The sequence below is a fragment of the Sus scrofa genome, chromosome 1 (assembly GCF_000003025.6).
Source record: "Sus scrofa isolate TJ Tabasco breed Duroc chromosome 1, Sscrofa11.1, whole genome shotgun sequence".
Lineage (NCBI taxonomy): Eukaryota > Metazoa > Chordata > Mammalia > Artiodactyla > Suidae > Sus > Sus scrofa.
Window position 1 is genome coordinate 269,295,344 of NC_010443.5, and position 13,386 is coordinate 269,308,729.

The 13,386-nt window shown below is 52.0% G+C and overlaps 1 protein-coding gene across 6 annotated transcripts in view; it reads left to right on the forward strand.

The window, feature by feature from the left end:
- The window catches only part of NUP188 (nucleoporin 188), a 53,377-nt gene that overhangs the window by 35,848 nt on the left and 4,143 nt on the right, over positions 1–13,386 (forward strand). For all 6 annotated transcript variants that reach the window (XM_021069833.1, XM_005660505.3, XM_021069837.1 and 3 more), the window contains 14 exons: positions 444–564; positions 686–752; positions 1,635–1,763; positions 2,075–2,214; positions 4,728–4,834; positions 6,957–7,163; positions 7,259–7,428; positions 8,747–8,816; positions 9,207–9,274; positions 9,683–9,878; positions 11,445–11,522; positions 11,784–11,869; positions 12,041–12,186; positions 12,468–12,649. In XM_021069833.1, the coding sequence (XP_020925492.1) occupies positions 444–564; positions 686–752; positions 1,635–1,763; positions 2,075–2,214; positions 4,728–4,834; positions 6,957–7,163; positions 7,259–7,428; positions 8,747–8,816; positions 9,207–9,274; positions 9,683–9,878; positions 11,445–11,522; positions 11,784–11,869; positions 12,041–12,186; positions 12,468–12,649 (1,767 nt within the window). The remainder of the gene's footprint in view (positions 1–443; positions 565–685; positions 753–1,634; positions 1,764–2,074; positions 2,215–4,727; positions 4,835–6,956; positions 7,164–7,258; positions 7,429–8,746; positions 8,817–9,206; positions 9,275–9,682; positions 9,879–11,444; positions 11,523–11,783; positions 11,870–12,040; positions 12,187–12,467; positions 12,650–13,386) is intronic.

A 13,386-nucleotide genomic window follows, 5' to 3' on the forward strand; every position in this document is an offset into this window, starting at 1 on the left:
ACTTGAGCTTGGTGGAGGTCGCAGATGCCACTTGGATCTGGCATTGCCATGGCTGTGGTATAGGTTGGCAGCTGTAGCTCCGATTAGACCCCTAGCCTGGGAACCTCCATATGCTGCAGGTTCCACCCTAAAAACACAAGAAAAAGAAACTGGCATTCTCCATCGTCAGCAACCCCATATCCTTTATGTTTAAGATACCTCCCTTCTGCCCAGGTTTAGCCTCCATCCCTCTCCTTGTAGGTGCCATTTGTGACATTGTCACATTGTCTTTTTCGTCCCTTTCTCTATTGTGGAGAAACTTGCAACTCGGATTCAGTTGAGCTAGCATGTTCTGATGACCAAGTTTTGCCCAGATTTCCTTTGGACCCGTGCTTTTTAGAGTTAAATCTCTAGTAAGGCAGTGACCTAAATGGCATAAGCCCTCACAGCAAGGTTTCTTGTAGGGACAGCTTGGTAGTACCCAGAGCCAAGGGCTGGTGCCCTGTGTCATGTTTGTGCTGAAGGAGATGCTTCCGAGTTACCACAAGTGGCGCTACAACTCCCACGGTGTGAGAGAGCAGATCGGTAAGGGAGGCGCTGGGGGGAAGGTGGAGGGGTTTCTGGCTGCCGGGACGTCTTTCTCTCTTCCTTGGGATGAGGGTCGTCACACAAGGTGTGTCATTCCTGTGTCTTCTCTGGAGTCCAGGTTGCCTGATCCTGGAGCTGATTCATGCAATACTGAACCTGTGCCACGAGACAGACCTGCACAGCAGGTATGGAGGGGCAATGGCTAGAGCTCGGTACCCACGGATGCCGCCCGTCCGCAAGGGAAGGCGCAGGCTTCCGCTGTGCGGTGCCAGCTCATTTCTCAGAGGACTCCACTCGGTTGAGCCCAGTTGCTCTCCGGGTTCTGGTTAAGTCTCCACTGGCCTATCTCTCCTTCCTCCCTATGAAGAGAGTGAGAACAAGATTGTTCTCAGTGATGGAGTTCTCATCGTGGCTCAGCAGTTAACAAACCTGCCTGGTATCCATGAGGACACGGGTTTGATCCCCGGCCCCACTCAGTGGGTTAAGGATCTGGCGTTGCCTTGAGCTCTGGTGTAGGCTGGCAGCTACAGCTCTGATTTGATCCCTAACCTGGGAACCTCCATATGCCGTGGGTATGGCCCTAAAAAAAAAAAAAGACAAGAAAAAAAGATTGTTCTCAGTGAAATTGTAAACACACGCATGCACTTTTATGACTTACAAAAAATTATGTGTGTTCATAGGGGGAAAAGGCAGAATGCCCTTCATAAACCTGTTTCCCGGGGCTGCCTGTCGCAAGTTGGTGTGCTTCTGCTGGCCTTTTCCTCTGCTGCGCCAGCTCTTCCACGACTTTATTTCCATGCCGCTGCATGTAAATCTGTCTTATCTTAATGGTTCTGTGCATCCCATTACATGGATTAAATTATTCATTTCAGTAAACATATCCATTAATTGATGGACGTTTAGATTGTTTCCTACAGTCTGTTTAAGGGTAGGCATCAGAGTGGCTTCCTCCGGCAGGGAGCTGATCCTGTGCCACAGATGTCCCGCTGGTTAGGTTTGGACAGCACCCTTCCCTTCCCGTAGTAGATCTGGCAGTTCCCCAGTACCTCAGTGTGTCTGTCTTCCAGTCACACCCCCAGCCTGCAGTCTCTCTGCATCTGCAGCCTGGCCTACACGGAGGCAGGCCAGACAGTGATCAACATCATGGGCATCGGCGTGGACACCATCGACATGGTGATGGCTGCTCAGCCCCGCAGGTAGGCGGCGTCCCCTAACCCCGTCCCCCCGTGTGTCTTTCTTGTGCCTGCGTGTTGTGAGAACATCAGGGTAAGAGGGACAACCCTGTCCATCCTAAGACGTAGCCCTTAGGTAACCTAGTGGCTGCCGGGTAGTTGGCACCCAGAGCAAGGGGCTTGGTTGCTCCTCCTCTCTCCTGGTTTGGACTGGGGCCTCTAAAAGAAGCTGTTGAACTCTGGGACTGTTGTTGGAATCTAATTCATGAGAGCACATGTGTTGCGAATGAAGTCATGTTGTCTGAATCAACTTTGGTTTCCATTTGGCACCCTAGCGATGGGGCAGAGGGCCTGGGGCAGGGCCAGCTGCTGATCAAGACAGTGAAACTGGCATTCTCCGTCACCAACAATGTTATTCGGCTGAAACCTCCTTCTAATGTGGTGTCCCCCCTGGAACAGGCTCTCACACAACATGGTATGTATTTTTCTTCCAATCAGCAGCATTTCTGCCCACAAGTGCATCCTACAGGCTGTGTTTTTAGAGGTCAGCAGTATTTTCGGATGAACTCTTTGAGGAAATTTGGGAATGATCACCAGCTCCCATCCTGGACTTAGAAATACAAGACTGAGTGATATTCCACTGTATAAGTACCACGTCTTCCTTACTTTTTTTTTTTTTCCTGTCTTTTTGCCTTTTCTAGGGCCGCTCCCGCGGCACATGGAGGTTCCCAGGCTAGGGGGCCAGTCAGAGCTGTAGCCGCTGGCCTGCGCCAGAGCCACAGCAACACAGGATCCAAGCCACGTCTGCAACCTGCACCACAGCTCACGGCAGCGCCGGATCCTTTAACCCACTGAGCAAGGCCAGGGACCGAACCTGCAACCTCATGGTTCCTAGTCGGATTCATGAACCACTGCGCCACGACGGGAACTCCTTCCTTACTTCTTTATCCATTCACTGTCAGTGGACATTCAGGTGGCTTCCAAGTTTTGACTACTGTAAATAGGGCTGCTGTGAACACTGGGGTGCGTCTTTCTTTTCCAGTCATGGTTTTCTGTGGACACGTCACTCAGCCATGAAAAAGAAGGAAACAGTGCCACTTGCAGCAACACGGATGGACCTAGAGATTATCATACTTAAGTGGAGTAGGCCAGACAGAAGACAAATAGCATACATCACTCACATGTGGAATCTTTAAAAAAAAGTGATACAAATGAATTTATGAACTCATATACAAAACAGGAATAGAGCCTCAGACATAAAAAACGAACTGACCGGAATTCCTGCTGTGGTGCAGCGGGGTAAGGATCTGGGGTTGTCTTCTGCGATGGTGCTGGTTTGACCCCTTGGCCTCGAAACTTGCCTATGCCATGGGTGCTGCCCCAAAAAAAGAAAAGTAAAAAGGAAACAAAATTACTAAAGGGATAAGAGGGAGGGGTTGGATAAATTAGGATTTTGGGATTACACATACACACCGCTATATATAAAATAGACACCAACTAGGATCTACTATATATATAGCACAGCTCTACTCAATATTTTATAATAACCTCTAAGGGAAAAGAATCTGAAGAAAAAACTAGGTATATATGTATGTATAACTGAATCGCTTTGCTGTACACCTGAAACTAATGGAGCATTGTAATGAACTACATACTTCATTTAAAAAAAAAGGTGTTCCCATCGCAGCTCAGTGGCTTTAGGACCCAACGTTGTCTGATGTGGGTTTGATCCCTGACCTCACTCAGTGAGTTAAGGATCTGGTGTTACTGCAAGCTACGGCATAGGTTGCATATGTGGCTTGGATCTGGTATTGCCGTGGCTGTGGCTTAAGCCCAGCTACAGATCCAATTCGACCCGTGGCACAGGAACTTACGTATGCCGCAGGTGCAGCCATAAAAAATAAAATAAGACAGCCTCATAACTTCATTTCTGTCTCCAGAATGATAAGAACACATATTCAGGAGTTCCCGTCGTGGCTCAGTGGTTAACGAATCCGACTAGGAACCATGAGGTTGCCAGTTTGATCCCTGGCCTCTCTGAGTGGGTTAAGGATCTGGTGTTGCCCTGAGCTGTGGTGTAGGTTTGCAGACGCCGCTTGGATCCCATGTTGCTGTGGCTGTGGTGTCGACCAGCGGCTATAGCTCCGATTAGACCCCTAGTCTGAGAACCTCCATAAGCCACAGGTGTGGCCCTAGAAAAGAAAAAAAAGAAAAAAGAAAAGAAAGAATACATATTCAAAGTCATACTGTCCAGCTTCAAATTCTGGCTCCAGCCAGCTTTGACATTGGGTGTATTAGTAAGCAACTCAGCCTCAGATTTCTTGTCTATAAAATAGGGCTAATAGCAGTAGCTACCTTCTAAGATTATGAAGAAGATTAAATTACTACCTGTAAAACCTGGTGCCTGTTTACTGCTGACTCTTATGACTCTTTAAACTTACTAAACTTCTCATTTAATCTCTATGGGACCCAGTTTCCTCATTTTCAAGTAGGTGTTTGGTTAATGTCTGAGACATTTTTCTAGCTGTATCATTTTGGGATTTTTAGGATTTTTGCATTTCAGTGCAATGCTTTGTCTTTTTCTAACCTATTTGTTGAAAGATTTTCTCTTTTTTTTTTTTTTTTTTTGTGGGGTGGGGGGAGCTGCATGCTGAAGTTCCTGGGCCAGGGAGTGAACCCGCGCCCCAGCAGTGACAGCACAGGATCCTTAACCTGCTGAGCCACCAGGGAACTCCAAAAGATTATTTTCTTAAAAATGTATCTTTTTCTGCTCTTAATGAATTGGACTGTGCTCTTTACCCCTAAATCGTGCCCGCCCCTGTGGCTACTGAGAAAACGGAATGGTCTGGCCACCTGGCTTTGCTCTGGCCCCCCAAGTACTTGGGAGCAGATTCCCTCACGTATATGAGCCTTTTTGAAGAGCAGCCCCTCTGAAGAGCGTAACCCAGGCATACCTTGGTGTCTAACCTGTTTCCTATGCTTCTCCAGGTGCCCATGGAAACAACCTTATTGCTGTTCTTGCTAAATACATCTACCACAAACATGACCCTGCTTTGCCACGACTTGCCATCCAGCTGCTGAAACGTCTGGCCACGGTAGGAATCCCACTTAACCAGTCAAAGCCCCAGAAAACCGACTTGGCGCTTGAGACCATTCTTGCTTTCTGTACGTGCTTGTATATTAAAGGGTGTTTGGGTGTGGGCTTTTGTTCTTTTCCAAAAGCAGAATTCCGTGGTGCGTCCTGTTCGGTGACAGCTTTCTTCATGTAATGCCATATCCTGCCGTCTTGCCACAAGGGCGTAGTAGGAGTTACTTTGTTTTCTAATACATGCATTCTGATTTATTTAGGCTATTTTCTCTTACTATTACAAACAGTGCTGAAGGGAGCATTCTTACCCATAGAATCCTGTAAACTTTTGTTTACAGATAGCGATGAACATTTTATTTGTTTACTTATTTATTTATCGGCCGCCCTGCCGTGTGTGTAGATCCCAGTTTTGTTTATAGACATCGATGAACATTTTATTTGTTTATTTATTTATTGTCCACCCCGCGGCATGTGGAGTTCCCAGGCCGGGGATCAGACCTTAGTCGAAGTTGTGACCTATGCCATAGCTGCAGCAACACTGGATCCTTTTAACCTACTGTGCCAGGCCAGGGATCAAACCTGCATTCTGATGGTGCAGGAATGCCCCACATCCCATGGTGCCACAGAAGGAACTCCTATTTTATTTTATTTTACTTTTGGGTCACACTCGAGGCCTATGGAAGTGCCTAGGCCAGGGATCGTATCTGAGCTGCAGCTATGACCTATGCTGCAGCTTGTGGCAACGCTGGATCCTTAACCCTCTGAGTGAGGCCAGGGATTGAACTTGTATCCTCGCAGAGATAATGTCGGATGCTTAACCCACTGAGCCTCACAACAGGAACTCCTGCAGTTGAGTTTTTTTTTTTTTTTTTTTTTTTTTGTCTTTTGTCTTTTGTTGTTGTTGTTGTTGCTATTTCTTGGGCCGCTCCCGCGGCATATGGAAATTCCCAGGCTAGGGGTCTAATCGGAGCTGTAGCCACCAGCCTATGCCAGAGCCACAGCACTGCGGGATCCGAGCCGCGTCTGCAACCTACACCACAGCTCACGGCAACGCCAGATCCTTAACCCACTGAGCAAGGGCAGGGACCGAACCCGCAACCTCATGGTTCCTAGTTGGATTCGTTAACCACTGCGCCACGACGGGAACTCCTGCAGTTGAGTTTTTAACTCATTGTGCCACAGTGGGAACTCTGAACATTTTAATTTTTATTAGAAATTTTGAAATTATTCTCCAAAAAGGATTATGACACTTTATACTCCTAAAACCTAAGTTTTGTGTCCTTGCCGCAATGGCTTTATTTTTTTTTTTGGTCTTTTGTCTTTTTAGGGCTGCACCCAAGGCATATGGAGGTTCCCAGGCTAGGGGTCTAATCAGAGCTGTTGCTGCCAGCCTACGCTATAGCCGTAGCAACGCCAGATCTGAGCTGCGTCTGCAGCCTACACCACAGCTCACGGCAACGCTGGATCCTTAGCCCACTGAGCAAGGCAGGAGATCGAACCCACAACCTCATGGTTCCTAGTCGGATTCATTTCCGATGCGCCACGAGGGGAGCTCCACTTTATCAGTTTTTTACTCTTTGCTAGTCTAATAGACAAATCAATATTATCTTTGTTAAGTAATTAATTTTTTGTCTTTGTAGGGCCACACCCAAGACATATGGAGGTTCCCAGGCTAGGGTCGAATCAGAGATATAGCCGCCAGGCGACACCACAGCCACAGTAGCACCAGATCCTAGCCACATCTGCGACCTACGCCACAGCTCACGGCAACGCCAGATCCTTAACCCACTGAGTGAGGCCAACTGCATCCTCATGGATACTAGTCAGATTCGTTTCCACTGCGCCACAACGGGAACTCTCTTAGCTTTTTTTTAACTTTGCATTTATTTAATCATGAGAGAGGTCATGCATCTTTTTATGTTGATTACTCTTTCTTCTGGGAATTGTTGGGCATCTTTTGCTGTAATTTGGGGTGATGTCCCTTTTGACCCAGAAATGTCGGTCTGGGTGTTTCCCTTTCTGGCATTTTCTGAAAGTTCTTCAGCCTTATTCTGTGGGAGCCTTTTGGGCCTGTTCAGGTGTTTCTGAGGGTGGAGATCTTAGCGCGTGTCCCTCCCGGTCTCCACCAGGTGGCTCCCATGTCAGTGTACGCCTGCCTGGGCAGTGACGCGGCTGCCATCCGCGATGCCTTCCTGACCCGGCTGCAGAGCAAGATCGAGGACATGCGCATCAAAGTCATGATTCTAGAATTCCTCACAGTGGCTGTAGAGACTCAGCCAGGCCTCATTGAACTGTTTCTGAATCTGGAGGTGAAAGATGGCAGTGATGGCTCCAAGGTGTGCCTGGCCCCGGGATGAGGCTGGGAGGTGGCTGCTGGACCGTGGTGTTGGCAGGAGCTGTGGGACTGAACTCTTGCCTGCCTCTCTCGCAGGAATTCAGCCTCGGGGTTTGGAGCTGTCTGCATGCGGTGCTGGAGCTGATCGATTCCCAGCAGCAGGATCGCTACTGGTGCCCACCCCTGCTGCATCGGGCGGCCATTGCCTTTCTGCACGCCCTGTGGCAGGACCGTCGGGACAGCGCCATGCTGGTCCTCAGAACCAAGTGAGTCTGACTCCAGGAGTTACTTAACCTCTGGAGCGCGTGTCCTTGTCTGTAAGGTGGGGTGACAGTCATTCTGAGAGGCTGGTCGTGACATGTCACTGAGCACATGTGTAAAAGTGCTTGGTGCCTGGTCAGCATGTGGGAGTTTGACACTTAGTTGTTCTCTCTCTCTCTTTTTTTGGTCATTTTAGGGCTGCACCTGCAGATAAATGGAGGTTCCCAGGCTAGGGGTCTAATTGGAGATAGAGCTGTCAGCCTATGCCACAGCCACGCAGGATCCGAGCCACATCTGCGACCTACACCACAGCTCACAGCAACGCCGGATCCTTAACCCACCTAGCGAGGCCAGGGATCAAACCCATGTCCTCCTGGATGCTAGTCAGATTCCTTTCTGCTGAGCCATGATGGGAACTCCAGTTGTTCTTTTTTTTTTTTTTTTGTCTTTTTTTTGCCATTTCTTGGGCCGCTCCTGTGGCATATGGAGGTTCCTAGTCGGATTCGTTAACCACTGAGCCACGACGGGAACTCCCAGTTGTTCTCTTTTTAATGCTGCCGCCAGCAGGTGTAACTTTTACTCTGATGTGCTTACCTAAGAGTTCCCACCTTTTTACATTCCCGCCTACTGCCAGGCCCCAAAACCAGTGCTCTTGGGAAGCAGGAGACTGAGATGAGCGTGGCTTTGCTCCAGCCGTTGAACTGAGTGGAACCCGCTGGTCTCTTGGCCCCTGTTTGCACGGAGCGAAGGAACATGAAAAGGCCAGACGCGAGGGCCTGCTGTTCTTTTCCGTGGGACTGTCGGAAATGTATGAGTCATGAGAGCTCTTTTTTTGTTGTTTTGTTTTTTTGCCTTTTCTTGGGCTGCTCCCATGGCATATGGAGGTTCCCAGGCTAGGGGTCTAATCGGAGCTGTAGCCACCGGCCTACGCCACAGCCACAGCAACATGGATCCGAGCCACATCTGCGACCTACACCACAGTTCACGGCAACGCCGGATCCTTAACCCACTGAGCGAGGCCAGGGACCCGACCCGCAACCTCACGGTTCCTAGTCAGATTTGTTAACCACTGAGCCACGACGGGAACTCCGAGTCGTGAGCGCTCTTGTTGGTTAACTCTGTAACATACAGTCGTGTTTCTTAAGAGGTGAACCTGATTTTATCCAGGGCACCCTTTGCGTTTGTGTACAAGCAGGTACCAAGCGCCAGGAGTTAGGCCGTGACTGATAGAACGTGGAGAAGAGGCCACCAAGGGGAGGCGGAGAGGGGAGCAAAGGGCTGGGTGAGCGAAAGCCTGGTTTCCAACATGTGTTTTCTTTTCAGACCCAAGTTTTGGGAGAATTTAACCAGCCCCCTGTTCGGGACCCTGTCTCCTCCCTCCGAAACATCCGAGGTGAGCTGCGGGGCGGGAGGGCCGGGGACTGGAAGGCCAGACTGTGAGGCTGAACTGTAGGCAGCGACACCTCTCTCATCAGTCAGAATGTTTGCTTCTCTAGCAGCTTCTTTCTCAGAGAAGGGCCTGCTTCCTGTCCCCTGGTGTCTTGCCGCGGGAAGGAAAGTAGCACGCCCTGCTCTGTGTTGGTGGCTCCGTGGTCGCCTCCACCCATTTGGAGACACTGTGGACCTGACCCTTCTGGTCTTTCGAGTCAGATGCCCACTCGCATTCCATAGGGCGGGTGCTTCCTTGCTTCCTAAGGGTGGGGTCCCTGCTCCGGTCCCTTCGGGGGAGGGGCGCCAGGGACAGGCTTCTCACGTTGCTGTTTGCTCTGCTCTCCCCTCACAGCCCAGCATCCTGGAAACCTGCGCCCTAATCATGAAGATAATTTGCTTGGAGATTTACTATGTAGTTAAGTGAGTCCTTTCCCCTTTGGAGGTTTTCATGAAAGGTGTGTGCGGGGGGCCGTGGTAGTCTACACTGAAAGTGCGTGGCTGTATGAGCCACGGCGAGGAGAGAGCTGGTTTGGAGCCATTTATGGAGGGCCACTGCTCTGTGTCCCTGGCCAGTCCATTGATGGCGTTTATTGTTCGAAAGTTATTGTGAAGCAAACTCCATGTGCTCGGGATTTTATGGAGGAGGAATCCTGGAAAAGGCCTCAGCCTAACCCATTATGTTGAGCCAGAAGTGTGAGCTGATCCGGAGCCGGCTGCCTTTAAGCCCATGTGAGGTTGCTTTCTCTGCCTCTGCAGGGTCTGGGCCCGTCGCATTCCCACCTACTTTTCAAACCTAACTGGAGGTTGTGTTTTTTCTCAACACTCTAGGGGCTCCTTAGACCAGTCATTAAAAGATACACTCAAGAAGTTTTCCAGCGAGAAACGCTTTGCCTACTGGTCGGGGTATGTCAAGTCCTTGGCGGTTCACACGGCCGACACGGAGGGCAGCAGCTGCACCTCCCTGCTGGAGTATCAGATGCTGGTCTCTGCCTGGAGGATGTTTCTCATCATCGCCGCCAGTCACGTAAGAACCTCCTGGGGCGAGGTTGCGTGTCGGCAGCCTAGCAACGGTGTGCTGGGTTGCCTGCCAGACAGAGCCCCTTGGGATAAAGAATGAATCAGGATTTTTCTCTGAGACTAAAATGTCACAGGTTCTGTGCCAAATGTGGAATATTTGAGGGCATTGGGTCCAACAAGAGACCCTTAAGGAAAGTGCAGAGAAGTCATTTTAAATCCCTTCAGACACTCATGAAAGCCTCTTGCAGCCACCTGTGCGGTCCTGGGTAGGTCTCGGCTCCCACCCTTCGCCTCCCTCTCGTGCACAGGGAGAATTGCCTTCTCATGCTCTGGGCCTGTGGACACTGGGCAAATATTTGTTAGCCAGTCAGCAGGTAGTTGTTAACAGCTGCAGCAGCACTCTCTAGAGAGAGGGGGAATTTGCATTTTGCCTTGGCTTTGTGTATGTGTGTGCACGCGCGTGCGCGCGCGTGTGTGTGCACTTATGTGCACGCGCATCATGCTGTGTGATAAGGACTTGGTGTTAACGTGTTTTTCCCTAGAGAGTCCAGATTAATATCCTGATTTCATTGATAACTTCAGCTTGATAGATGCCCTTTGTTCCAGGCACACTCTTACATCTTCTGTGACTTGTCCCTTGTGCCAGCCTGCCCACAGCCTTGGAGGCTGGCTGTGGCATAGTGGTTTTGGACCCCTGAGGCTATAGACATACCAGAGGTCTTAGCCATCTTTGGGCAATGATTGATTCGCCAGGGAATAACTTGTGTGTCACCTGCTTTTTAGGCCCTACCTGGGCAGCATTTCTTGAATTGTAGCTCTAAGAAGCCTACTGTCCTCTTTTCCCCGAAGAAACCTGTCTGGTTCCGTCTAGGACATTGATCGTTCATTCATTCATTGGATATTAATGGGATGCTTACCATGTGCCAGGCACCAGGGTGGCTGTAGTGAACCAGGCAGATGAGGTCTGTGCTCTCATGGAGAGTGGCTCATGAGAGAAGCAAATTATCAACAAACTTACCAAGACACAGAGGTTGGGATTGTGCTGGTTCCCCGTGAGGGGAACCGGGGTGATGTGGTAGTGACGCCGGAGGGGGACAGGAGGGGTCGGGAGGCCCCCTCTGGGGAGGTGATGTCCGCCCTGAGACCTGACGTGCAAGGAGCCTTCTAGGCAGAGAGCCCGTAGGGGAGGGGGTCCAGGCAGGCGGAGTCACAGGCTCCAGAAGTGGGAAGAGCTCGGCCTGTTCACAGAGGAGGGAGGCGGCCAGTAGGGCTGGAGCAGGGTGAGCACAGCGGGGTGACCAGCTCCTAGGGGACTCCCAGGCTTCACAGGGGAGTTTGTTTTCCAGAAGGGTTCCCCTGGGAAGCCCCGAGGGTCTGAGCAGAGGGAGGATGGTCAGGAGGAGGAGGAGGAGGCGAACCTGGGCTTGGTTCTGATCATGTCTAAGGGCAGCAGAGAAACAGCAGGGCCCTCGAGCCCCGTTCGAATCGGGGAGACAGTGACGAATGGCAGACAGAGGGTCCCCCTTTCCTGGCTTCCAAAGTCTGACGGACGTTTCCGCCTGGCCCTCTGCAGGCGGAGATAATGCACCTGACCGACTCTGCAGTGCGTCGCCGGCTCTTTCTGGACGTGCTCGATGGCACCAAAGCGTTAGTAAGTGTGTCTGGGAGGTTTCTCGTGCCTCCCGGGGAGAAGGCCTCCGAGGTCAGATAGCAGCTCACAGGTCTGCAGCCGCACCGCGGTCAGGTCGGGGAGGCGGAGGTCAGCTGCCGCCGTGCCAGCCCCCGGCCTCTTCCTGTGACCCACCCCTGTGAGCTTGCTGCAGGAAGGCCTGAAGCCGAAGGTGCCTGTGGATGGAGCTCAGACCTCGCCAGCTCGCGGGAAGCTGACTTACCCCATGTGCTGTCTCCTCAGCTCCTGGTGCCCGCCTCCGTGACCTGCCTCCGCCTGGGCTCCATGATGTGCACTCTGCTCCTTATCCTCCTCCGGCAGTGGAAGAGGTGAGCCCTCTGCCGGGTGGGCTGGCCTCTCATCCTCTTTACTGGGCGCGAGGAGGGCTGGCTTTCCGCCACGGGGCCTGAAGGACCCCCTGTGAGGCCCGCTGCCCCGCGGGCGTCCTTGTGGCCTTTCTGCGAGGTGTGCCCCCGCCCTCCTCTCCGTGCTGTTTCTAGAGAGTTAGGCTCTGTGGATGAAATCCTCGGACCCTTGACGGAGATCCTGGAGGGAGTGCTGCAGGCAGACCAGCAGCTCATGGAGAAGACCAAGGCCAAGGTGTTCTCAGCGTTCATCACGGTGCTGCAGATGAAGGAGATGAGAGGTGGGGGCCGGTGGGGGCCAGCGGGGAGTGGGCCGAGTGGTCTCCTTGCCCCTGCTGCCAGCCGGCGCGGGCAGAGCTCCCTCCGCTTTAGAGCCAGACATTTCGCCTGTGAGGCTTGGGTTTTCCATCGTGGAACTCTTGTCTGCTGGAAAACTCTCTCTCCTCCCCTCCCACGGGACAGGACAGCACGGCCCCTCCTAGCACGCCGCACTCCCAGCGGCCGGCCTGGGATGGACAGCTTGGTGAGCGGCGTGACCGCGCCCCTCCCTGTCTGCTTGCAGTGAGTGACATCCCCCAGTACTCCCAGCTGGTGCTGAACGTCTGCGAGACCCTCCAGGAAGAAGTAATTGCACTCTTCGACCAGACCCGCCACAGCCTGGCATCGGGCAGTGCTGCAGAGGACAAGGACAGCATGGAAACTGATGACTGCTCCCGGCCCCGGCACAAGGACCAGCGTGACGGGGTGAGGGACCGCCCTGGGAAGCTGGCTGTCCTTCCCACCTGCTTCCACAAAGATGAGTTGCTGCCCACTCTGTGCCAGGCCCTGGGGGGATTAGTGAATAAGACAGATAGGCACTGCGCTTGCGGAGGTCACAGCCTGGCGGAGGAAGCTGGTCAATCAGATTGTGCAGAGGAGCGTCGGGAGTCCATCCTGGCAAGTCTAGCAGGGGTGAAACACAGGGAAAAGGTGCAGTGTGGAGGTGCCGCCTGATCTAGGGACTCAGAGAGAAGGCGCCCTCTGGGCAGTGACCTGAAGCATTGGTAGAGCCGGGCAGGCCGAAGGCACAAGGAAGATTCAGGCAGCAAGACTAGCACGTGCTGAGCTCATGGTCGCCTGGAGCCAGCCAGGCCGAAGGGAGGCCTGAGAGCGGGGCAGGGACGACCAGCGGCCTCGTCGGCGCCTTTGACCCGGGTCCTCCGAGGACCAGGAGAGGATCTGAGGAGTTTAAGATTAGCCCTTGAGAGAGAGTGCGCTGGGTGTGGTATGTAGAACAGTGTTTTTTCAACCGGGCAGGTTAAGACCTACTAATATCTCAGTTTGGTTACAACCAGCAACTTTTTAGTAAAGTAGAATAAAACATCAAAGAAAATCTGTGTAAGCTTTGCAGGAGGTAAGGGGAGGTACAGTGTGATGAAAACACGCAGGTGTGTGTGCGCTGGAGCGCACTGTGCAGAGTGCCCGCTGCTCCGGGCGGGTGA